The following is a 26,501-nucleotide window of genomic DNA, read 5'->3' as shown; positions in this document are numbered from 1 at the left end:
TTTCAGTCACCTGATGAGAGGAGAGATCATTTGTTCATTTTGCTCAGTTCTTTTCATGTAGAGATGCTTATTAATTTGATCTCATTTCAGTTTTCTTTTTGTTATGTTGGGAAGTTTCTTTTGTTTGACCATTTCAAAATAAACCTCTTGGCTTAGGAGCAGGGAGTGAAGGTAAGGAGTAGCTAGGCAGATGTTGAGTGATGACAAACTGGTATTGGCTAGGTAAAGGACTAATGGAGGATGAAAAGGGGTTTTACCAGAGAGGGAGGCAGATAAAGCAGCAGCAGTACTGATAGGATTGACATGGTCTTATTGAAGAAAATCTCAACTTTCCTAATGCCTTTCATGGATATAGTAACTTTCATCTTGAAACCTACAGCACTTATCCATATTCACGGTTTATAATTGTGTGATGCTAAGTAGAAACTTTTTTCATTCTCATGGAGTTATATAGCTTTTCTTTCTTTTCCCTAAGAGCTATGCTAGGATTGCCTACCTGATTTTCTTTTATAAGATTTTTTTTTAAGTTTAATTATTTATTTTTGAGAGCAAGAGAGAGACAGACAGACAGAGACCATGAGCAGGGGAAGGGCAGAGAGAGAGGGAGACAGAATCCCAAGCAGGTGCTGCACTGTCAGCATAGAGCCTGATGTGGGGCTTGAACCCACGGAACTTGGAGATCATGACCTGAGCCGAAATCAGAAGTCCAGTGCTTAACCTACTGAGCCACCCAGGTGCCCCTTACTTGATTTTCTTTTAAATGCAGAGGACAATTGGAATGCTTTTAGAGCCACATTTGTATGATTTATTGTAATGCATATAGTTAAATTTACTTGGCTGTTTAAAATTTACATTTCATTTTAGTTCTGTTGTATTTTTTTTCTCATTCTAATTCATATGAAGAGAATGTTGCCCTATTCCCTAGTGTTAGAGCTTTATAGAGAAGTATTTATACTTAGCAAAAATTCATTGAAAAACCAGAACACCTAAGGAATTTATGTAGATTCTTCATATTAAGATTAGATGAGCATATGTTATATACACTTCAGCATTTGGATAGAAGAGAATAGTAAAATTTGGGGGGAGGGATTCTGAAAATTAAAGGAACTAGCATTTTTTAATGGATTTTGTGAACGATTCAATATTATTTGGAGATGAATTGTTTCATTCTTTGTAAGACTCATCGCTTTTGAAAGAGAACAGATGTGAAAAAAAAGAAAGGAATGTGAAGCAGTATGCAGCTGAACTCTTCCAAGAACTAGATAGTATACCACACAATTTATTCTGTCAAAATATCAAAGTCTGAAAATTTGGCTTAAGCATTAACTTTATCAAAAATTAATTTTAACAAATTTTAATATGTTTGAATCAAAAAATTTTAATTGTATTTTGCTTTGGTATGCATAGTTCTAGGTAAATAATAGTTGTGAATGATGATTATCTGTTGTGCTTAGGTATACCCTACCAACTGTCCAAGGATTTCTATTAATGTAAGTAAAAAGTTCTTTGGAATATGCTGTTTTCCATATATTGGAAGCATTTAAAAATACATTAATAAAATTTTTATTAATCCATGAAATGGATCCGTTTTAGTTATTTCACTCTATCAACTTACTAAATTTTTATTTTATTAAAAAATTCTTCTAATGTTTACTTTTGAGAGAGACACAGAGGGCAAGTGGGGGAGGGGCAGAGAGAGAGGGAGACACAGAATGTGAAGCAGGCTCCAGGCTCCGAACTGTCAGCACAGAGCCTGATGTAGGGCTCGAACCCATGAACCTCAAGATCAAGACCTGAGCCAAAGTCGGATGCTCAACTGACTAGGCCACCCAGGCGCCCCTTTATAAATTAAAATAATTTTTTTTTTTACTAAATTTTTGATATATTAAAAACTTTTGGCTTGGACTGTATGCTGTCATCATCAGGGTCAGTGCTGTTCTCTGCTCCTGCATGGTAGCAGCAGCTGTAGCTGCCCTTCCCAGCCCTGGAGGCCTCCTGTACCCTGCCCTGGGCCCCTGAGCCCCCTGGTCCTCTGGCCTTGCTGCCTTAGCTGCTACTCCCATGGGTCACAGGGGACAGATAAAGAGTGTGATGCTTGCTGGGTGACATACTTCATCAAGCCGGATATTGATGCCTGGGAATTGTGTAAAGGGATGAACATGCTTGTTGGCTGTGATCTGGTTCCAGAACCCAAAGTCATTGATGCTGCTTTGCTGACATGCAGGTGGTTAAATTTTTGCTATTGCAGTTTGCATCCTGCAGATTGTTAAGGACAAAGCAGGACCTCATAAGGAAATCTACCTCTGTGTCATCCAGAAACTTAGGCTAACTTTAAATGAACTGGGAATGTCCACTCCAGAGGAATTAGGCAAAGTGTAAACCTCATGGATGGGCTTCTCAGCAATGCTCACGATGCTACCAGAGTGTAAACAATCACCTGGAGATACTGATGATAAAGTTTTACCTTATTTGAACACGTTTTCCTTTATTGAATACCAAACCATGTAGTGGTAACTTGGACTTTAATAAAAGGGAAGACTTTGAACCGAAGGAAAAAAAAAAAAAAAAGAAAACCAAAAAACCTTTGATCTGTGGTAACAAATTTTAGTAGTGGGAAATTACTGCCTTAAGATTCCCAGCTCAGGTTTATTTGCATATATATCACTCTAAGGTTAGTCTTTCAAAACTAGTATGCCTCTCATTTGTTTAAGAAATTAAATGATGATTGGCGGGTCACTTTGTATTTTAGACTTTAAGCCTCAATTTTTTAGTCTCAGTGTCTTTTGTAATTTGGTTCAGTCTAGTCTTGTCTTTCCACTGTGCACCCATTTAGTTCAGCAAACATTGAATACATTCTGTATATGCCATATTTTGTTATAAAAGTGTGATACCTTGTTGTAATGCTGCTATTGTGATAGTGCAGTCTATTGCCTCAAGCAGAGACTTAGAGCTATAAAAACAGTACTGTGGCTTTCAAACTTTCTTTTGGACTGATAAAAGTGTGCTTTATTAATGACTCAAGTAGCATGAATAGTTTTGCTGTTAATGATATTTTCTGAAATGTCAAGCAATTTTTTCATAAGGTTACTAACAAAATACCATTTACAAGGTATAGTTGTTTTCCTGGAAAAATCTATGTATATTTTAAAACCTGGCATACCCCCCCCCCATTGCTTTTTAGAGGTAAAATATGTTTAATCCTAGATCATTATAGATTTTTCACCTTCATGACTGTTCAGTATTACATTCTGCAGTTGAATGGGATGTAGGTCAGTTTTTTCTTGGACTAACTTTTCACATTGCAAGATATTCATTCCATGCTCCTGATCCATAAACCAGTAGCTTCCCTTAGTCATCAATACGACCAAAAATGCCTTCACAAAATTCCAGGCCTTGTAGGGAGTGATATTGACTAAATGAGAATCACTTGGCTAGATAGAGCTTCATGGTCAAAGGAGAGAATTGCTCCAGAATGGTGGTCAGAGAAAGCACTAACCCTACCACCAAGACTGAAGGTATGAGAGAAATTAAAAAACAAATAGCTTTAAGTTGAGACAGCTGTAGGGGGAAGGGCTTTTACTGAGAGCCAGCTAGATTTCATTCTGCAGCTGAGGAGAGCAGTTCATGAATCTACAGGAATTCAGAGGATACAGTGTAATGATTAGGAAGGAGAGGAGGAATACATGATTGACTTAGATTACGGAATGTACAAAGCAAGATGGAAATGAGAGTCTGTACAGTGCTGGATGAGACCTGGGGGAAGCTTGGTCTGTTTCAGTGACTGAGGTAGATGTGGGAATGCGACCTGATAGAATTCCTCCAGAAAGTCCCTTTAAAATTAAAAATTAACACACACACACACACACACAAAACTACAGGGTAGATAAATGCTTCTACAGCTGTCATCCAGCTATGGCTATCATCAACTCATAACCGCTCTTTTTTCCCTGCACCTCTAATTCTGTACTATATACTTACACTAAGTGAGCCAGTGTATTCATAGACAGTCTGAAACAAAAGCTTCATTAAAAACGTGTTCTCTGATATTTTCTGTTCTGTTCTTTTTCTTAACGAAAATTCTGGTTGTGAGGTGCTAAGTGAATTTTATGACTGATGAATAGGTTATTCTTGGTCAGAGTTCCAACTGACCCCTCAACAACTTTGTGTTTTTAAGCCTGTTATGTAATTCTGATCCTCACATTCCTCTTCTGTAAAATAGTACACACCTTCCTAAGGTTTTTGTGAGAATTTATGAAATATTACATGTTAGTGCTTAACAGTGCCCTGCACACCTAGAAAATAGTCAATAGTAGAAACTATTACTATTTTAAGTGACAGACCTGGGATTTGAATCTAGGTCTTTATGATTCCAAATTCTGAGTTCCTATCTTGTAATTTTCTTTTTAAAAAAATTTTTTTTAAAATTTTTGAGATCATGACCTGAGCCGAAGTCGGCCGCTTAACCGACTGAGCCACCCAGGCGCCCTGTAATTTTCTTTTTAAATTTAAGTTTAATTTGTTTATTTTGAGAGAGAGAGAGAGAGAGAGAGAGAGACAGGGAGGGAGGAAGGAGCAGAGAGAGAGAGAATCCCAAGCAGGCTTCATGTTGTCAGTGCAGAGCCTGATGGGGGATGAGGGGCCTTGAACTGTGAGATAGATCAGGACCTGAGCTGAAACCAAGAGTCAGACACTTAACCCACTGAGCCACCCAGGTCCCCTGGAATCTTTTTTTTTTTTTTTTTTTAAACAAAAAATATCACTGCACCTAAGAAGGTTGAAAATAGATCCTTAATCTCATGAAACTCCTCAGACTTACTTTTACCATATGTGCATTGTTCAAACAGTCTCTTAAATGATAATTTTAAAAAGTTTCCTTTAATAAGGACATAGAGTAGGTCGGTATATTGGTATTAGTTCATATGTCCTTTGAGTTTCAAATTTATTGGTCTCTTCTCCTTTGTTTTCTCTTTTCCCTTCTCCTGGCAGTTTATTAGTTGTAGAGACTGGCTGTTTGGTTTTTATAGCAGAGCTCAGTAGAGGCTTGTTTCTGTATGATGGAGAGCTAAGAATGGTTTTGTGTTTTTAAAGGATTGTTAAAAAAAAATAAAAGTAACAGATCTTATGTAGCCCTAGAAGACTAAAATATTGCCTTATTTTTTTCACAGTTTTATGACTCCTGCTTAGAGTTTCCTATAGTTTGGATTTCATGATTGCATCTCCATGGTGGTTATCTGATGAGAGTTTATGTCCCCCCTCTATTTTCTGTAATTAGTAGTTGGATCTAGAAGCTTAATCAGATAAAAGGTTCAGTCTTTGTTTTTTAAACTCATTTCATTTGTTCAATATCTTCACTATGTTTTTAATGTTATATTTATTTGTCATTTATATATAATAATATGCTACTGTTTTAAGAATACAATTTGATGAATTTTGACAAATGTACAAATCTGAGTAAACCATCATGAGAATCATATAGAACATTTCCATCACTCCTTCTGCCCCTTTCTCATCAGCTCCTTCTTGTTACACCCAGCTCCTGGCATCCACTGATCTGTTTTCTGTCATTATGATTTTGCTTTCTCTGGAATTTTATATAGATGGAATCATACAGTATATAGTCTTCATTTTCTGGTATCTTTCACTTAGCGTCATGCTTTTGAGATTTCATTCATTTTGTTACTGAGTTAGTTTTCTGCTATATGGCTATACTACTCTTTATCTGTTTACTAGTTGGTAGACTTTTGAACTATTTGTAATTTTTGGCTATTATGAAAAAAGTTGATTTTTTTTCATACAAGTTTTTGTGCACGTTTTGAGCGAACATGTTTTTATTCCTCTTGGTAAATAACTAGAATTGCTGGGTCATATGGTAAATGTATGTTTAAGTTTATAAGAAATTGTCAAACTGTTTTCTGTGTTTAATTTTTACCAGTGATATAGGAAATATTCCTATTCCTATTCCTAGGATGTTTGAAATCCTCAGTAATGCTTGATATTATCAGTCTTTAATTTTAATCATTCTGATTAAAGTACAGAGTCTGCTTAGGATTCTCTGTCTCCCTCTCTTTCTGCCCCTCACCCATGTGCACACTTGCACGTACTCTCTTTCTTTCTCTCTAAAATATAAACAATAAAAAAAATCCTGATTTCCTTTTTACTTGGTTACTTTTGTCAGATTTGTAGCAATAATCTGAATAATTTTTTAGGACATATATAGAATTTTAAAGTTAGTAATGTGTTGTTAGGAATGAAAATCATATCTTTGTTTTGTTCAGGGGTTTTACTTGCTGAAATATTAGTGCTATAAAATGCAGCTTTTGGAAAAGCAAAGAACTTGGTGACAATCAGTGATGCTTATTATTTGTGTTTCAAACTGTCATTTCATAAAATTTGACTTTTTTGGTTTCAATTTAAAATAATTGTTAACCTAGTTCTAATGCATTTCTCTTCTGTAATCTGTGTAAAAGGAGAGAGTAATGTTTACATGATTACATTCATCTAGAAATGAGAGCTGGGAAGAGAGATAAGGAATTCAGTTCCATAGTATTGGTATAAATATAAAATCAGTGTCTTTTTCTTCTTCTCTTTTTCTCTCAGATAAAAAGCTTATACTTAGTAGAAAGAAACTTTAAAAAATGTTTACGGTTCTTTTTGGTTCTCTTTTGCTAGTACTTATTTAAAAATTACTGTTGGGGGGGGAGGGGTGCCTGGGCAGCCTATTTGGTTAAGTGTCTGACTGTTGATTTCGGCTCATGTCCTGATCTCGCAATTTGTGAGCTTGAGCCCTGCATGGGTTCTGCACTGACAGTGCAGAGCCTCTTTGAGATTCTCTTTCTCCCTTTCTCTGTCCCTCCTCTGCTTGTTCTTTCTCTCTTCCTCTCTCTCTCTCTCTCTCTCTCTCTCTCTCAAAAATAAGTAAACTTAAAAAAAATTTTTTATGTAACTGTTGGGCTGTTGTCTTTTCATATTCATTGTCTTCCATGTACATTTTAATTTCCTCCTTAATTTATTGGTTAACCCGTTCTTTTAGGATGTTCTTTAATCTCCAAATATTCATGGTCTTCCTGAATTTTTTCTTGTGGTTAATTTCGAGTTTCATAGTGTTGTGGTCTGAAAATATGCAGGGTATGATCTTGATCTTGTTGAGGTCTGATTTGTGTCGCAGTCTGCGATCTATTCTAGATAATGAATGTTACATGTGTATTCTGCTACATTAGGATGAAATGTTCTGAACATACCTATTAAGTTCATCCGGTCCAGTGTGTCATTCAAAGCCATTGTTTCCTTGTTGGTTTTCTGCTTACATGATCTGTCCATTGTTGTAAGTGGGATGTTGAAGGTCCCCTACTATTATGGTATTATTATCAATGAGTTTCTTTTATGTTTGTGATTAATTGATTTATATATTTGGGTGCTTTCACATTGGGGGCATAAATATTTACAGTTGTTAGATCTTGGTGGATAAACCCCTTAATTATGATGTAATGCCCTTCTTTATCTCTTGTTACAGTCTTTATTTTAAAATTTAGTTTGTCTGATAGCAGTATGGCTACTACAGCTTTCTTTTGGCAACCACTAGCATGGTAGACAGTTCTTCCTCCCCTTACTTTCAATCTGCAGGTGTCTTTAGGTCTAAAATGGGTCTCTAGTAACAAGCATATAGATGGATCCTGTTTTATTATACATTCTGATACCCTATGTCTTTTGATTGGAGCATTTAATCCATTGACATTTAGAGTGAGTACTGAAAGATATAAACTTAGTGGCATTGTGTTGCCTGTAAAGTTGGTGTTTCTGGTGATATTCTCTGGTCCTTTCTAGTCTTTGTTTCTTTTGGTCTTTTTTGTTTTGTTTTGTGTTTCCTCCACTCAAAGGGTCCCTCTTAGAACTTGTGGGGCTGGTTTAATGGTCACGAACTCCTTTAGTTTTTGTTTGGGAACCTCTTTCTCCTTCTATTTTGAATGACAGCCTTGCTGAATGAATAATTCTTGGCTGCATATTTTTCCAGTTCAACACATTGTATATATCCTTCCACTCCTTTCTGGCCTGCCAAGTTTCTGTGGATAGGTCTGCTGCAAACCAGATCTGACTTCCCTTATAGGTTAGGGACTTTTTTTTTCCTTTGCTGCTTTCATAATTCTTTCCTTGTCTGTGTATTTTATGAATTTGATTATGATGTGCTTGGTGATGGTCAGTTTTTGTTGAATCTAATGGTAGTTCTCTGTGCTTCTTGGATTTTGATGTCTGTGTCCTTCCCAAAATTAGGAAAGTTTTCCACTATAATTTGCTCACATAAACCTTCTGCCCTTCTTCTCTCTCTTCATCTTCTGGGACTGCTATGATTTGGATGTTATTCTTTTTTAATAAGTCATTGATTTCTCTAAGTCCTGTATTGTGATTTTATTGCCTTTGTTTACCTCTTTTTCTGCTTCATTATTATCCAAAATTTTGTCTTCTATATCGCAGATTCGCTGCTCTGCTTTGTCCATCCTTGTTGTCGTGCATTTGAGATGCAGCAAAGGCAGTCATAAGAGGGAAGAAAATAGCAATCCAGGCCTTCCTAAAGAAGGAAGAAAGGTCTCAAATACACAACCCAGCCTTATACCTAAAAGAGCTGGAAAAAACAGAAAATAAAGTCCAAACCAGCAGAAAAAGGGAAATAATAAAGATTAGAGCAGAAATCAGTGATAGCAAAATCAAAAAACCAGTAGAACAGATCAATGACCAGGAGCTGGTTCTTTGAAAAAAATAACAAAATTGATACACCCCCTAGCGAGACTGATCAAAAAGAAAAAGGAAAAGGGCCCAAATAAATAAAATCATGAATTAAAGAGGAGAGAGCACAACCAAACTGCAGAAATGCTAACAATAATAAGAGAATATTATGAGCAATTATATGCCAGCAAATTGGGCAATCTGAATGAAATGGACAAATTTCTAGAAACATATAAACTACTAAAACTGAAACAGGAAGAAATAGAAGATTTGAACAGATGCATAACCAATAAAGAAATTGGATCAGTAATCAAAAATCTCCCAACAAACAAGAGTCCAGGGCCAGATGGCTTTCCAGGGGAATTCTACCAAACATTTAAAGAAGAGTTAACTCCTGTTCTTTTGAAGCCATTCCAAAAAATAGAAATGGAGAGAAAACTTCCAAACTCATTCTGTGAGGCCAGCATTACTTTGATTCCAAAACCAGACAAAGACCCGACTAAAAAGGAGAACTACACAGCAGTTTCCCTGATGAACATGAATGCAAAATTCTCAACAAGATACTAGCCAACCAGATTCAACAATACATTAAAAGAATTATTCACCATGATCAAGTGGGATTTATTCTTGGGATACAGGGCTTGTTCAGTATCTACAAATCAATCAATGTGATGCATCACATTATAAAAGAAGGATAAGAACCACATGATCCTCTCAATAGATGCTGAAAAAGCATTTGAAAAAATACAGCATCCTTTCTTGATAAAAACCCTCAAGAAAGTAGATATAGAAACATCATACCTCAAGATCATGAAAGACCTACCACTAATATCCTCAATGGGGAAAAACTGAGTGCTTTCCCCTAAGGTCAGGAATACAACAAGGATGTTGACTCTCACCACTGTTACCCAACATAGTGTTGGAAGTCCTAGCCTCAGCAATCAGACAACACAAAGAAATAAAAGTCATCCAGATCTGCAAGGAGGAAGTCAAACTTTCACTCTTCACAAATGAAGTGATGCTGTATGTGGAAGATCCAAAAGACTGCTAGAACTGATACATGAATTCAGCAATGTCACAGGATATAAAATAAATGCACAGAAATTCATTGCATTTCTATACACCAGTTATGAAGCAACAGAAAGAGAAATCAAGGACTCGATCCCTTTTACAATTGCACTCAAAACCATAAAATACCTAGGAATAAACCTAACCAAAGAGGTGAAAAATCTGTACATTAAAACTGTAAGGTGAAAACTGTAGATTAAAAACAGATGAACGTAAGGAAGGGAAGCAAAAACAATGTAAAAACAAAGGAGACAAACCATAAGACACTCTTGAATACAAAGAACAAACTGAGGGTTGCTGGAGGGGTGTTGGGTGAGGAAGAGCTAAATGGTTGAGGGGCGTTAAGGAGGACACTTGTTGGGATGAGCACTGGGTGTTATATGTAAGCAGTGAATCACTAAATTCTATTCCTGAAGTCATTATTATACTATATGTTAACTAACTTGGATTTATATTTAAGAAAACAATAAAAAAGAAGAAAAAAAACATTTCAGATAAAAAAAAAAATAACTGTCAGGATGCCTGGCTGGCTCAGTTGATGGAGCATGTGAGTCTTGATCTTGGGGTTGTGAGTTTGAGCCCCATGTTGGATGTAGAGAATACTTAAAAATAAAAAATCTTAAAACATAATTCTGTCTCTCTTAAGGATATCAGTTGGCTGTGCACTTTGAGAAATACTAATGTTTGCAAGAAATAGAAGTAGAAAATGTCTTAACCCACCTTGGTCCATTAACTCAGTTCTTTTTTACTTTTCATTCTTATTTCTCACCATTTGTAGCAAAGTGTTCCTCCAGGTGTATTTATCCCAGTTATGTAAGATAGCTTAAAGAATTTTTAGGATGCTTGTTGCCAAAAGAACTGTATTGGTTGCTAGAAGAACCTTGGAGGGAAGTTGTGATTCATCAAGTAATCACTTTTCTAAAAGCTGCCTAGAATGTAAGATGCATACACTCTCCACAGAGATAGTATGTGTGATGAGTAGGTTCCCGGGTCAGTAGGTGACAGCATTGCCATGAGAAAGAATGTTCAGTTTTAAGTTGGGGTACCATTGCCCATCCCCCTAATTTGTTTCATCTTGTTAACTCATTCATTCATTTAACATTTGCTGAATTTTTTTCTTCTTCTTTTTAATTTGCTAGCAAGGGAGTCTACATTTATTGATGTAGTGGAAGGAGGGAAGGTGGTCAGTATCGAGAGACTGGATCTCAGCAAATGAAAACAAGGAGAAATAAAATATTATCCCTGTGCCCAGGGAGTTCATGGCTACTTGCTTCAACTTTTGCTTTCTATCTATGCTACTCTAGGATATAAGAGTTCTAGCTTTGTGTGACTAACATTCGATCTTATGGTAAGGTATTTTTGCAGTCCAGGTACTGGAGAATGAGTGATGTTTGCTTTCCTAGAGTAGAAGGCTAGAGATAAGACCACTCTTTATTTTTCCCAGATCTTATTCTTTTGCTTGTCAGCCCGCACTCTGCATTAAATGATTGATCTCTTGTCTCAGTATCGAAGAATTCTTTTACTGTATTCTTTTTTCCTAAGGGCCTCGATTGTACAGTTATTATTGTGGATTTATACATTTTAATGTTAATGAGTGAATGTTCTGTCATAACTCTTTTCAGAAAAGTAAGTTTTCTGGATGCATTATGTATTTATTTATCCAGATGACCCACTCTACTTTCCAAATAAATTCCCTTAAGATATTGATTGGAACTTTTATTCAACTTACAAATTGATTTACAGATTATTGATATCTTCACAATATTAGGTTTTTCTCCATTTAAGAATAGGTTTTAGTTTATATTTCTCAGCAAAGTTTTATAGTTCTGTTTCATAAAGGTTATTGTTTTTTATACTTATTATTATAAAATTATACAATCTGACTATTGATTTTACTTTGGGAAGCTGTTTTTTCATACTTACATAAAAACCATCGTAACAAGCTCTAATAATTCTAAAATATTTTTATGTTATTATCTCAATGAAATTATATGATCTGAGGTAAAGGGATTTTGCTTTCTTTCTAAAGTTGAAATTGTTTATTACCTAGTTTAATCAGATAGCACTCCCAGAGTGATGTTAACAGCTATCTTGATAGTGGAATGAATATGAATGTTTTAAGTGTGATTTTGCTTTTAAATTTTGTGGATATTTTGTCATTAAACATGACACTATCTATTGGTCCGAAAAAGTTTTTTAGAGAGTTCTAAGAGAGATTATTTTTCTAATCAGGACTAATTTCTTCAACCTTGGTACCCTTTACAAGATTTCTTTTGTTGTTTCTGTTGTCCTGCTAGGATACATTATTTTTCATAGGATCAAATTGCCTACATTGTTGTCTACTCCACTTTTGACCCCTGTTAATTTCCACTTTGAACAGCTGTATACAGGTTCTGTTCCCAAAATAAGTTTCTTTTATTTGTTTGTTAGAGAATCTTCAAAAAAATTTTTTTGACATTTATTTTAGAGAGAGAGAAAGAGTGTGAGTGGGGAAGGGGCAGAGAGGGAGACACAGAATGTGAAGCAGGCTTCAGACTCTGAGCTGTCAGCACACATCCCGATATGGGGCTCCAACTCATGAACCGCGAGATAATGACCTGAGTGAAGTTGGATACTTAAGCGACTGAGCCACCCAGGCACTTTTAGAGAGAGAGAGATTTTTTTTTAAAAATATAATTTATTGTCAAGTTAGGTACCATACAGTGTATACACTGTGCTTGTTCTTGGCTTCAGGAGTAGATTCCCATGAATCATCACTTACATATAGCATCCAGTGCTCATCCCAACAAGTGCCCTCCTCAATGCCCATCACCCATTTTCCTCTTTCCCCGCCCCCCTCCCCCATCAACATTCCTCTCTATCTTTAAGAGTCTCTTATGGGTTTGCCTCCCTCTCTGTTTGAAACTGTTTTCTCCCCCCTTCCCTTCCCCCATGGTCTTCTGTTACATTTCTCAAGTTCAACATATGAGTGAAAACATGATAGGTCTTTCTCTGACTGACTTATTTCACTTAGCATAATACCTCCAGTTCTATCCACGTTGTTGCAAATGGCAGGATTTCATTCTTTCTCATTGCCAAATAGTATTCCATTGTATACATAAATCGCATCTTTTTTTTTTAAGTTATTTTTAAGTGTTTCTTTATTTTTGAGAGAGAGGGAGACACAGAATCCGAAGCATGTTCCAGGCTCTGAGCTATCAGCACAGAGCCTGATGCAGGGCTAGAACTCACAGGCTGCGAGTTCATGACCTAAGCCGAAGACAGACACCCAACCGACTGAGCCACCCATGTGCCCCTAAACCACATCTTCTTTATCCATTCATCAGTTGATGGACATTTGGGCTCTTTTCATAATTTGGCTATTGTTGAAAGCACTGCTGTAAACATTGGGGTACATGTGCCCCTATGAATCAGCACTCCTGTATCCTTTGGATAAATTTTTAGTAGTACTATTGTTGGGTCATAGGGTAATTCTATTTTTAATCTTTTGAAGAACCTTCAAACTGTTTTCCAGATTGGGTAAACCATTTTGCATTCCCACCAACAGCGCCAGAGGGTTCCCATTTCTCCACATCCTGACCATTTCTGTTGTTTACTGAGTTGTTAATTTTAGCCACTCTGACTGGTGTGAGGTGGTATCTCAGTGTGGTTTTGATTTGTGTTTCCCTGATGATGAATGATGTTGAGCATCTTTTCATATGTCTGTTGGCCATCTGGATGTCTTTGGAAAACTGTCAATTTATGTCTTCTGCCCATTTCTTGACTGGATTATTTGTTTTTCGTGTGTTGAGTTAGGTAAGTTCTTTATAGATTTTGTCTGATATGTCATTTGCAAATATCTTCTCCCGTTCTGTCAGTTGCCTTTTAGTTTTGTTGATTGTTTCCTTTGCAGTGTAGAAGCTTTTTATCTCATGAGTTTCCAATAGTTCGTTTTTGCTTTTATTTCCCTTGCCTTTGGAGATGTGTTGAGTAAGAAGCTGCTGCAGCTGAGGTCAAAGAAATTGTTGCCTGTTTTCTGTAGGGTTTTGATGGTTTCCTGTGTCACATTTAGGTCTTTCATCCATTTTGAGTTTCTTTTTGTGTATGCTGTAAGAAAGTGGTCCAGTTTCATTCTTCTGCATGTTGCTGTGATTCAGTTCTCCCAGCACCATTTACTAAACAGACTGTCTTTTTTCCAGTGGATATTCTTTCCTGCTTTGTTAAAGATTAGTTGGCTATGTATTTGTGAGTCCAGTTCTGGGTTCTCTATTCCATTCCATTGGTCTTTGTATCTGTTTTTGTGCCAATACCATATTGTCTTGATGATTATAGCTTTGTAATACAGCTTGAAGTCCGGGATTGTGATGCCTCCAGCTTTGGTTTTCTTTTTCAATATTACTTTGGCTCTTCAGGGTCTTTTGTAGTTCCATACAAATTTTAGGATTGTTTGTTCTAGCTCTGAGAAGAATGCTGGTGCAATTTTGATTGGGATTGCTTTGAATGTGTAGATTGATTTGGGTTTTATTGGCATTTTAACAATATTTGTTCTTCCAATCCATGAGCGTGGAATGTTTTTCCATTTCTTTGTGTCGTCTTCAATTTCTTTCATAATTTTTCTATATTTTTCAGCATACTTATGTTTTACATCTTTGGTTAGGTATATTCCTAGGTATTTTATGGTTCTTGGTGCAGTTGTAAATGGGATTGATTTCTTAATTTCTCTTTCTGTTGCTTCATTATCGGTGTATAGAAATGCAGCTGATTTCTGTATCAATCTGGTTTTGTATCTGTGACTTTGCTGAATTCATGTGTCAGTTCTAGCAGCTTTTTGGTGGCGTCTTTTGGGTTTTCCATGTAGAGTATCATGTTTTCTGCAAAACGTGAAAGTTTGAGTTCTTCTCTGCCAGTTTGGATGCCTTTATTTCATTCTGTTGTCTAATTGTTGAGGCTAGAACTTCTAACCCTGTGTTAAAGAACAGTGGTGAGAGTGGACATCCCTGTTGTGTTCCTGATCTCGGGGGGATCCTCTCAGTTTTTCCCCATTGAGGATGATACTAGCTGTTGACTTTCTATATATGACCTTTTTGATGTTAAGGTATATTCCTTCTATCCCGACTTTCTTGAGTGTTTTTATTAAGAATGGGTGCTGTATTTTGTCCAATGATTTTTTTTCAGCATCTATTGACAGGATCATATGGTTCTTACCCTTTTTTCTACCAATGTGATGTATGACATTGTTTGATTTGCGAATATTGAACCAGCCCTGCAGTCCAGGAATGAATTTCAATTGATCATGGTCAACAGTTCTTTTTACGTGCTGTTGAATTTGATTTGTTAATATCTTGTTGAGAATTTTTGCACCCATATTCATCAGAGATATTGGCCTGTAATTCTCCTTTTTAGTGGGTTCTCTGTCTGGTTTGGGAAATCAAGGTAATACTGGCTTCATGGAATGAGTATGGAACCTTTCCTTCTGTTTCTATTTTTGGAATATCTTGAGAAGGATATGTATTAACTCTGCTTTATGTGTCTGGTAGAATTCCCCTGGGAAGCCATGTGGCCCAGGACTTTTATTTGTTGGGAGATTTTTGATAACTCATTCAATTTATTTGCTGGTTATGGGTCTGGTCAAATTTTCTATTTCTTCCCCTTTGAGTGTTGGTAGTGTGTGGTCGTCTAGGAATTTGTCCATTTCTTCCAGGCTGTACAGTTCTTTGGCATATAATTTTTTATAGTATTCTCTAATAATTGTGTGTATTTCTGTGGTGTTGTTTGAGATCTCCTCTTTCGTGATTTTATCTATTTGGATTCTCTCTCTTTTCTACATTGTGAGAAGTCTGGCTAGGGGTTTATCAATTTTGTTTATTTTTTCAAAAAACCAGCTGTTAGATTCATTGATCTGTTCTCATGTTGTTGTTGTTTTTGATTCTATATTGTTTATTTCTGCTATAATGTTTATTATTTCTCTTCTGCTGGCTTTGGGTTTGTTTGCTGTTTTGCTTCTAGTTACCTTAGGTGTGAGGTTGGGTTTTGTGTTTGGGATTTTTCTTGTTTCTTGAGATAGGCCTGGTTTGCAATGTATTTTCCTCTTATGACTGCCTTTGCTGCATCCCAAAGGGTTTCAACTGTCATGTTTTCACTTTTATTTGTCTTCATGTATTTTTAAATTTCTTCTTTAATTGCCTGGTTGACCCATTCATTCTTTAGTAGGATGTTTTTTAACCTGCATGCATTTGGAGGCTTTCCAATTTTTTTCTCTTTCCAATTTTTTTCAAGTTCATAGCATTGTGATCTGAAAATACACATGGTATGATCTCATTTGTTTCATATTTATTAAGGGCTGTTTTGTGACCCAGTATGTGATCTATCTTGGTGAATGGTCTAGGTGCACTTGTGAAGAATGTGTATTCTGCTGCTTTTGGATGAAAAGTTGTGAATATATCTGTCAAGTCCTTCTGGTCCAGTGTATCATTTAAGGCCATTGTGTCTTTATTGATTTTCTGTTTAGATGATCTGTCCATTGTTGTAAGTGGAGTACTAAAGTCCCCTGCGATTACTGTATTTTTATCAATAAATAAGATTGCTTATGTTTGTGTTAATTGATTTATATACTTGGGTAGCCCCACGTTGGGAGCATAAACATGGTTAGCTCTTCTTGATGGATAGACCACATAATTATGATACAATGACCTTCTTCATCTCTTGTTACAGCCTTTAGTTTAAAATCTGGTTTGTCTGATATAAGTATGGCTACTCCAGCCTTCTTTGACTTCCAGTAGCATGATAGATGGTTCTCCATCTCCCTACTTTCAATCTGAAGGTGTCCTCAGGTCTAAAATGAGGTTCTTGTAGACAGCATATAGATGAATATTGTTTTTTATCCATTCTGACACCCTGTGTCTTTTGATTGGAAGATTTAGCTCATTTACATTCAGAGTTGTTATTGAAAGATACGGATTTAGTGTCATTGTGTTACCTGTAGGTTTCATGCTTGTGATGTCTCTGGTCCTTTGTAGTCTTTGTAGCATTCCACTCATAGAGTCCCCCTTAGGATCTCTTGCAGGGCTGGTTTAGTGGTCATGAACTCCTTCAGCTTTTGTTTGGGAAAGTCTCTTCTCTCTCCTTGTGTTCTGAATGACAGCCTTGCTGGATAAAGGATTTTTGGCTGCACATTTTTCCTCTTCAGCACTATTTCCTGCCACTGTCTTCTGGCCTGCCAATTTTCACTGGACAGGTCTGGAACTACCCTTATGTGTCTACCCTTGTATGTTAAGGCCCATTTGTCCCTAGCTGCTTTTATAATTCTCTTTATCTTTGTATTTTGCCAGTTTCACTGTCATAGCCATGGTGAAGACCTAATCTTGTCGAATCTGAAGGGAGTGTTCTGTGCCTCCTGGATTTGGATGTCTGCTTCCTTCCCCAGATTATGGAAGTTCTGAGCTATAATTTGTTCAAGTAAACCTTCTGCACCTTTCTCTCTCTCTTTTTCTTCTGGAACTCTTATGATACGGATATTATTGTTTCATTGAATCACTTAGCTCTCTAATTCTCCCCGTGGTCTAGTATTTTTTTTTATCTCTCTTTTTCTGGGCTTCATCATTTTCCATAATTTTATCTTCTCTTTCACTTATTCTCCCCTCTGCTTCCTCCATCCTTGCTGTCATTGCATGTAGTTTATTTTGTACCTCATTTACAACATCTCTTAGTTCATTGTGACTATCTCTTAGTTCCTTGATCTCTGCAGCAATAGAGTCTCTACTTTTTAAAGCCTAGCTGTTAATCTTATGACTATTATTCTAAATTATTGATCAGATATATTGTTTATATCTGTTTTGAGCAATTACTTAGCTGTCATTTCTTCCTGGAATTTCTTTTGAGAATTCTGTTTCATCATTTTGGCTAGTTTTCTGTGCCTTATGTGTTTTAATAGCTTATTGTGTGTCCTGCACCTGCAAACACTATTATATTAAAAAAGGGTCATAAACCATCCAGGGCCTGGCCCTTTAGGAGGTGATTTTTGGAGTGTGTTGCATGCTCTTTGTTGTTGTGACTGGTTGCTTTATTTCCCTACTCATGATAGTGGTTTGGACCTGCCACCAGCTGTGATTTGATTTGTTCGTTGAAGTAACAACGAATTTTTTCCTGGAAAAAATTTAAAAAGGGGTGGTGGTGGTGGAAGAAGCCTTATACCATATAAAGAGAGAAATGATAGGGGTGGGGAAAAAGAAAAGAGAGGAAAAAATTGACTAGGCAGGAATTAGAGAAAGTATACAACTTAATCCAGAGAGAGAGGAAAATGAAGAAGAAGGAGATACAGAAGAGGGGTAAAAAGAATAGATTAAAAATGTCCACTTAAACAAACCCAACGACCAGAATATTCAGAATAGGGAAGGGGTGAACTAAGAGGAAGAAAGGGAAGGAAAAAAACCTATCTACATATCTAAAATAAGAAAATGCAAAACCGCTGGACTGATATCTGATTGTGCCTTGGAACCAGTGGTTGCGCTGGTCTAGAGGTGGGGCCCTCTGGTTCAGTCAGTGTCAATCTTGCGTCGGTACATATGTAACTATGAGGCATGGGGAGGCGTGGTTTGGTGTAGGCAGTCCTGCCTCCACTGGGGGCTGCAGTCCTGTTCCCTGAAGCCCCACTTTGTTGGTGATGGGGAGAAAAATGGCACCACCCCATTCTTTCTTTCCCTGACCAGGTGTCCCAGACCACACTGTTCAGGCCATTTTCACAGTGTTGTGCACGTGCGAGCAGGCTCTTCTGTCCTGCTCCAGTCTGCTGTGCTTTCCAGGTGCTCAGCTGGGATTCAAACCCCAATGTCTTAAAGGGTCCTGCTCCGCAGGCCCTGGTTATGGGGTAGTGCCACTCCCCCCAGCCAGCCTACAAAGGGCCTCTGACTGGCTGGTGCCTGCAGGGTCTTTTGTCCTTGGAGCTATCTACCTTCTTCCCACAGCACTCAGGGAGAGGATTTTTCTCTCTGACTGTGCCTCTGACTTAGCTACTGAGCCCAGGGCTAGCTCCTGCCCACCCTCCCGTCCCCTGCCAGGTGTATGTACAGGGTGGCCGGCCCCAGTCTGGTAGAAGCCCCACAACCCTGGATCAAGTTATAAATTGATTATTTCTCCATTTTTTCTACTCCCCGGTCCGTGGTTTTTCTCTTGTCCAAATACACTTCCACAGCCTCTCTTTCTCGTCCTTTTGTCTTTCCACAGAAGGGGATCCCTCCCCTCCATGCCTACACCGCCCATTTTATCTCCCAATTTGCAATAACGCACCTATGGTCTGTCACGTTGTCCCTGTGGGGACATTCCCTGGGGATGTTTCTGTCCTTCTTTCGCCAAGATTCCTAGAATTCCAAGTCTTCTGTCCTCAATAGTGCTGTGTTTGATGGATGAGGGAACTTTGGATCCCTGTATTTCTCCTCTATTTTGATTCCTCTAGAGAGAGAGAATCTTAAGCAGGCTCCATATTCACCGTAGAGCCTCATGCAGGGCTTAATCCTGTGACCCTGGGATCATGACCTGAGCTGAAATCAAGAGTCGGACACTCAACCGACTTAGCCACCCATGTGCTACCCCCCAAATCAGTTTTGATCATGTTTTACTTATATTCTGGGGAATTGTGGCAGTGTAACTTCTTTCTGTGTTATGTAGTGGAAAGTCTATACTTCTCAAGCTATTTATGTTCCTTGTGATCAGAGCATATGCCTTTTGAATCCTCACCTCTCTCAAGAACTATGAAGGGTCTGAGGTCTCACCCTGCTTGCAAGTTAACATTTAGCTTCCTGTAGTTTCATGGATCATGGCAGAACATACTAGTCTCCTGCGTCACACACACGCACACATGCACACACGCACAATCTTCCCACTGGTCTAAAAAGTCCATGTCTTGGTTATATCTTTTGTTATTCTCTGAAAAGAGGTAAACATCATTTGTTTACTTGTTGAATGAATGTAAGAAGAGAAGAAATGAATCTTACCTTTAGGCAAACCCTGTTAACTGCTATTTGGAGTCTAGAGAAAAGGTGAGTTATCAGGGGTCTGAATGTGGAGGTTGGAATTTTAAGCAGATAATTTAGTTTACAGGAATTAAATGTACATATTGCTGTATGCACAGATACTTCTTTAATGTTGTCAAATGTGTCTTCACATACTGTCACAACATTCTGTTAATATTATATGGAAATAAAATGGAAACTATTCTTTTTTTCAGTGCTTAGATGAATATGAAGACGATGAAGCAGGGCAGAAAGAGCGGAAACGAGAAGATGCAATTACACAACAGAACACGATGCAGAATGAAGCTGCCAGCTTATTAGATCCAGGCAGTTCTTATCTGCTACAAGTGAGTATTTATTTAAATTTAATTAAAAAAAATTATCTTGGGGCACCTGGGTGGCTCAGTTGGTTAAGCATCTGACTTTGGCTCAGGTCATGATCTCATGGCTTGTGGGTTCTAGCCCGTGTTGGGCTCTGTGCTGACAGCATAGAGCCTGGAGCCTGCTTCGGATTCTGTGTCTCTCTGCCCCTTCCCCGTTCGTGCTCTGTCTCTCTCTCTTTATAAGATAAGTAAACATTAAAAAAACAATTAAAATTAAACATTATCTTAAAAATTTATTTTTTAAGTAAATTACTTTTTTAATTAATTTGTTTGTTTTTTTAAAGTAAGCTCTATGTGCAACATGAGGCCTGAACTCACAACTCTGAGATCAGGTTAGGTGTTTACCGACTCAGCCAGGTGTCCCTAAAAATTTCTTGTTTAATTTTTTAATTTTACAAATGAATATTTAAAAATACCAGGATGTCAGTTGCTATTTTAACAATAATTTTAAGTAGCTTCTAATAATTTTTTCCTTCTCCTTTTGGTTGCATCAGCTCCATTTAAGTACTTTCAATGGATTTAACCACTGATTTTCCTTGCATCCAAATACTTTTTGACTATGTGGTTCTTTGTTCCCAATCAGTGAATATTTGCTATCTCATTAAGCAAGTTTAAACAGTATCTGTTGTAAAGTAACAGGAAAAATAATTACCTTTTTGCTCTTAATAAAGTTAGAATTAGTAAGTATGAGTGGACACTTCTGCCAGAGGCTGATAATTTCATTAGAATTATGTAGCAAATAAAGAGTTGTATCTAGTTTATACAAAGTCAGATATTTAAACATAGTAACAAAATACCATATGTAGTATTGTGAATTGCCAGAAACATCTATACTTCTATGTGATTATACAAATACATTTAAACTCAGTTTCAAATTAGCTGTTATTTTGGGTTTTTGTGGCAAAGAAAATTGGGAGTTGATGGTGTCAGAATGCCTCAGTATAAAGCAGATGACTCTGTTTAAATTGTAATTTGGGATTGGTCTTGATATAATCTAGTATTACATTGATTTGCTGACATTTTGAGATCCTAGGCCACTGTGTCATCTTTTCAGAGTTTAATTTAGACTTTTTATTAAAAAAAATTTTTTTTAAGTTTATTTATTTAAGTAGTCTCTACATCTAACTGTGGGGCTTGAACTTACGACCCTGAGATCAAGAGTTGCATGCTCTTCTGACTGAGCCAGTCAGGCACCTCCAGTTTTGACTTTTTTAAAGTTTTTAATTATGATACCATTTTATTTTACTTATTTATTTTTTAACGTTTATTTATTTTTGAGACAGAGAGAGACAGAGCATGAATAGGGGAGGGTCAGACACAGAATCTGAAACAGGCTCCAGGCTCTGAGCTGTCAGCACAGAGCCTGACGCGGGGCTTGAACTCCCAGACTGTGAGATCATGACCTGAGCCGAAGTCGGCCGCTTAACCGACTGAGCCACCCAGGCGCCCCTATGGTATCATTTTAAAAGGAGTTTCTGAGCAATACAAACATCTCCCCCATTTTACTGATGAACAAAATGAAATATAAACTTCCCTATTAACTGGCAAGGTTATGATAAAAAGCCTTTTTTTTTTTTTTTTTGGCAGAGAGAGGCAAAATATTTTCAAGTAGTTTGGAAACACAGATGCAAAACTGCTCTTTGAGTCAGAGATACTGACAGGAGCGCTGATGAAGTGATGCAGGTTTATCTGCACCTCCGTATCCAGGTACTAGAAGTACCTACCCTGTTATAACATGGTGTGAGCTGATAAGCAGCACTTCTCTCAATATCTCTGTAAACAAATTTATCTTTATATGTATGTCTGTATGTATGTACATATATGTATATGTACATATCCCTATATACATACCACTGTTTTGTTCTTTTCCCTTAATATTGTGGTGAGACTTCCACAGTATTACATAAAGAACTTCCCTATTACTTTTTGCAAATGCAGAATGTTCTATGTTATAGATGTACCATAATTTTTCTAATTTCTATTGATGGCTATTTAGGTTATTTATAATCTTTTACTATTACAACCAGTGTGGTGGTGAAAAACTTAAAATACATATTGCTTTGCATATATGTGTATGTAAATCAGTAGGATAAAATCCTAGCAGTGGAATTTCTGGGTGAAAAGGAGTGTGCATTTGTAATTGTGATGCTATTTCCAAAATGTTCTTTGCAGTATGGCCATTTTTTCATGTTATTCAGAGCTCTTCATATATTATTTTCAGTGGCATACAGCTTTCTTTCTTTCTTTCAGAGAGGGGGGGGGTGGGGGCACAAGTGAGCCAGGGGCAGGCAGAGAGAGGGAGGGGAGGGAAGGGGGAGAGAGAGAGAGCATACAAGTGAGCGAGGGGCAGAGAGAGAGAGAAAGAAGCAGGGATCACCCAAAGCGGGCTCCAGCTCACCTGATATGGGATTCCAACTCCTCACAAACCGTGAGATCATGACCTGAGCTGAAGTAAGATGCTTAATGACTGAGCCACCCAGGTGTCCCTAAAGTTTTCTATTTTAGTGTATATAGTAGTTAACACAAATTTCTTATTAATGGAAATCCTCAGTGGTTATATATATTTTTTTACTGTTGTAAATAATACTGAAGTTTAATCTGTGTAGGTTAAACTTTTGTGTTTTGAATTATTTGTCCAGATTTCCAGAGATAAATTTATTGGGCCAAAAAACAAAGGATTATAAGGACTTAAAAAATTTCTGATACATATTGATTAAATTATTTATGAGAAAAGGTTTGTCAGTTTATATAATCAATGGCATTTTGTGGGAGGGCATTTATGAGTTTTATGTTTCTTCTGTTTTTATTTGATTTATTTATTGATTTTCCTTTTAAAACAGTCTCAAGTTTAATGAAAAGTTATAAGGGAGTGGCTGGATGGCTCAGTTGGTTGAGTGTCCAACTCTTGGTTTCAGCTCAGGTCATGATCCCAGGGTCCTGGGATCAAGCCCTGCATTGGGCTCCACGCTGTGTGTGGAGCCTGCTTAAGATTCTCTTTCTCTCCCCCTCCCTCCCTCCCTCCTCCTCCTTCCCTCCCTCCTTTCCTCCCTCTGCCCTTCTCTCCTGCTCAAATGCTCTCTCTCTCTCAAATAAAAAAAAAAAAAAGAAAAAGAAAAAATGTTATAAGTACTGTACAGAAACTTTTGCCCCTAAATTGTTTGAGAATAAGTTGCTAATCTCATGTCCTATTACCCTCAATTTTCTTCTTTCTTTCTTTTTCTTTCTTTCTTTCTTTCTTTCTTTCTTTCTTTCTTTCTTTCTTTCTTTCTTTCAATGCTGATCAACGCCAACTTTAATTCTTTATCCCCACACTATCTGATAGCCACCAGTTTCCCAATCCTAGCATTGGTTACTAACGTATAAATCTTAAGGTAAATTCTTCTCATTTACCTAATGTTCAGTTTCCATCAGTTTTAATATACCCCAGTATAAATACCATTACTGAGTGCTTTGTATGAAATTCATTGTGGGATGGAACAGGAGCCTTTGCCTTTTATGTGAACTTCAGCAGTACTGTGGAGACCAAGGCAATTTTGCTTGGGTAAAGCAGGATTTATTTTCATTTGTAAGAGAACCCTCTTGCAGCAGTTTTATTCAGTTCTAAAAATGGTAGCATTCTTTTCAACTATTCTTTCAGAAGCAGCCACTAAGTAAATGGAATATCGGATTAACCCTAAAAATGTGGGCCTTGGTTAACTTTGTTATTCTGCATATAATCATGATAAAAAGATTAGGATATTCTTCATATTTCTAAGCAAAATCTAATTTAAAAAAGCTTGTTCTTACCAAACTCCTAAAAACAGCCATTTGAGAGGAAACCACTAGAGCATTATATCACCTCAATGAAGCTGTTGGTATCGTTACATGCATCAACAAATCTACATGGCTAGCTTCTACATTCCACTGTTACAGAACTTATTTTACACCTGTTATACCAAACAGCAGTTAAACACTGACCTATAAACTTCCCAATAAGATAAAGCAAAGACAGAAGCGTTTATCTTATTAGATACAAGATACAGCACCACTTATAGTCTTCAAACATTATTGCATTTTAATTTTCATAATTTGACAGTGCATTCATGGAACATTCTGCAGACAATGAATTTTAGCAGACAAATTAAAGGGCACTTTTAAGCAGATATGACTGTCCTAAATTGTGTATCAGCTCAGAATTTTACAAACATCACTTATGTTAGCAAGTAATAGTGGAGCTGGAGAGTATTCGTTTTCTCCCTGCTGCATGGCGAGAACCACCAGTAGCATGGTGGACCTTGTTACCCTTTCCAAGGCCACATTCTCATAGCCTGCAGATGTCAGCCCTCACATCTCCCTGTGCTTGTAGACTGGTTTGGTGATTCACTGCGTGTCAGGATTTCTTCTGATAGCTTTATGGAATTGATCAATGAGGGTAACTTGACAGAATTTGTATGTGGAATCCTTGCCAACCTAGTAAGAATTCAGGACTCTCAGACCCCACAGTGGTGTCCAGCTCACTCCTCTGCAAGAGACTGAAGGCTTTGGGAAAGCTTTAGCTGGTTACTGCCATGATGAGCAGGCTTTCTGTAGGCTGCACCCTTAGGCACTTGGTGTTTGTGGCCACCACATTGCACACAAATCCAATATATGATATAACCTTGCTTGGCCTTGTATCCTTGTGTGTGTGCTTTTTTGGGCCAGTTTGGGCAAGGGCCCTGTCGAGTACAGAGAGCTGGTGGTACTACCAGAAGTGTACCCTGAGAAGAGAGCGTGTTACATTGGACTGCTTCTTCCTCCATAGCTCCTGGATGTACCTGTAAACACCCATCTTGGCTTACCTTTGAGCTGATGGTTGCCACCAGACAGAAAGGAAAGAGCCTTTCTCCCCTTTCCTGTGTATTTTTTACAGAGACTCCTACATAACCACAGGACAGCTTTTAAAAACAGGAAATCAGGGACACCTGGGTGGCTCAGTCAGTTGAGTGTCAGACTTCGGCTCAGGTCATTATCTCATAGTTCGTGAATTGAAGCCCCACATTGGACTCTGCTGTCAGCACAGAGGCTGCTTTGGATTTTCTGTCCCCTTCTCTCTCTGCCCCTCATTCTCTCTGTCTCTCAAAAAGTAAACATTAAAAAATAAAAATAGAAAATTAAAAATGACACATTCTTGCCATCTGATATTTAGATCTTATTCAATGATGTTCTAAGTATAGCAGAAGGATCTCAGAATCATGTGTTGCATTTAGTTGCTGTTACCTCTTTAGTTTCCTTCACTCTGAAACAGTTCCATAGTGACTCTTTCTTAATCTTAACACTTTAAAAGATTATAGGTCAGTTATTTTATGATATATCCTTCAGTTTGGGTTACCTAATGTTTATGCATAATTAGATTCAAGTTATAGATCTTTGTCAGGAATATCACAGAATTGATGCTATATTCTTATTGTGTATCCTATCAGGTGGCACATAATTGTAATTTGTCCCACTGCTACTGCTGATCATTCTGGTCATGTGATTTTCAGGCTTCACTTTCCCTTCTTAATAAGTATTTTGTGGATACTTTGAACCATATAGATACCTTAATTCTTTAAACTTTCTATCACCTTTCTGTATTTATATCTGTATATCTGTATTGACTCACTATTACTTATTTTATCTGATGGGTTATACCCTGTTACTGTCTGTACTAGTTTTCTAGTGCTGTTGTAACAAATTACTACAAACTTATCTTAAAAATAGTACAAATTTATCATCTTACAGCTTTGTAATTGCAAGCCCTACGTGGGTCTCGTTGGCCAAAATCAAGGACTAAAATCAATGACTTCAAGGGCTTAAATTACAGCTGCATTTCTCTTTGGAGGCTCTAGGGAATCCACTTCCTTGCCTTTTCCAATGTTCTTCCTTCTTCCATCAAAGCCAACAGCGGTGGGTTGAGTACTTCCTACATTTTGTCATTCTGACCTTTCTTCCTTTTTAAAAATATAATATAATCCTATTTTTATTTAAAAATGTGAATATATACTATGTATGTGTTTACATATATATTACACATATATGTGTATGTTAAAAAATCTGCAAGGTATTACAGTAGTTTTCTCGGTTGCAAAATTGTAAGTGTAGTTTATTTTATTTTTGCTTATCTTTTTTTTTTTTTTTTAATTTACATCCAAGTTAGTTAACAAATATTGCAATAATGATTGCAGGAGTAGAATCCAGTGATTCATCCCCTACATATAACACCTAGTGCTAAAGCACCAAGTGCCCTCCTTAATCCCTCTTGCCCATTCAGCTCATCCTCCCACCCACAACCCCTCCAGCAACCCTCAGTTCTCCGTATTTAAGAGTCTCTTATGGTTTGGCCCCTTCCCTGTTT

General features: G+C 37.2%; 1 protein-coding gene across 1 annotated transcript in view; it reads left to right on the top strand.

The window, feature by feature from the left end:
* The window catches only part of PAWR (pro-apoptotic WT1 regulator), a 136,473-nt gene that overhangs the window by 61,836 nt on the left and 48,136 nt on the right, over positions 1-26,501 (top strand). The window contains 1 exon segment of the mRNA XM_042947240.1: positions 19,982-20,113. Coding sequence (XP_042803174.1) covers positions 19,982-20,113 — 132 coding nt within the window.

The sequence above is a fragment of the Panthera leo genome, chromosome B4, assembly GCF_018350215.1.
Source record: "Panthera leo isolate Ple1 chromosome B4, P.leo_Ple1_pat1.1, whole genome shotgun sequence".
In the NCBI taxonomy this organism is placed as follows: Eukaryota; Metazoa; Chordata; class Mammalia; order Carnivora; family Felidae; genus Panthera; species Panthera leo.
Note: the sequence above shows the minus strand (reverse complement) of the source record. Positions and strands in the feature narration are given on the sequence as shown.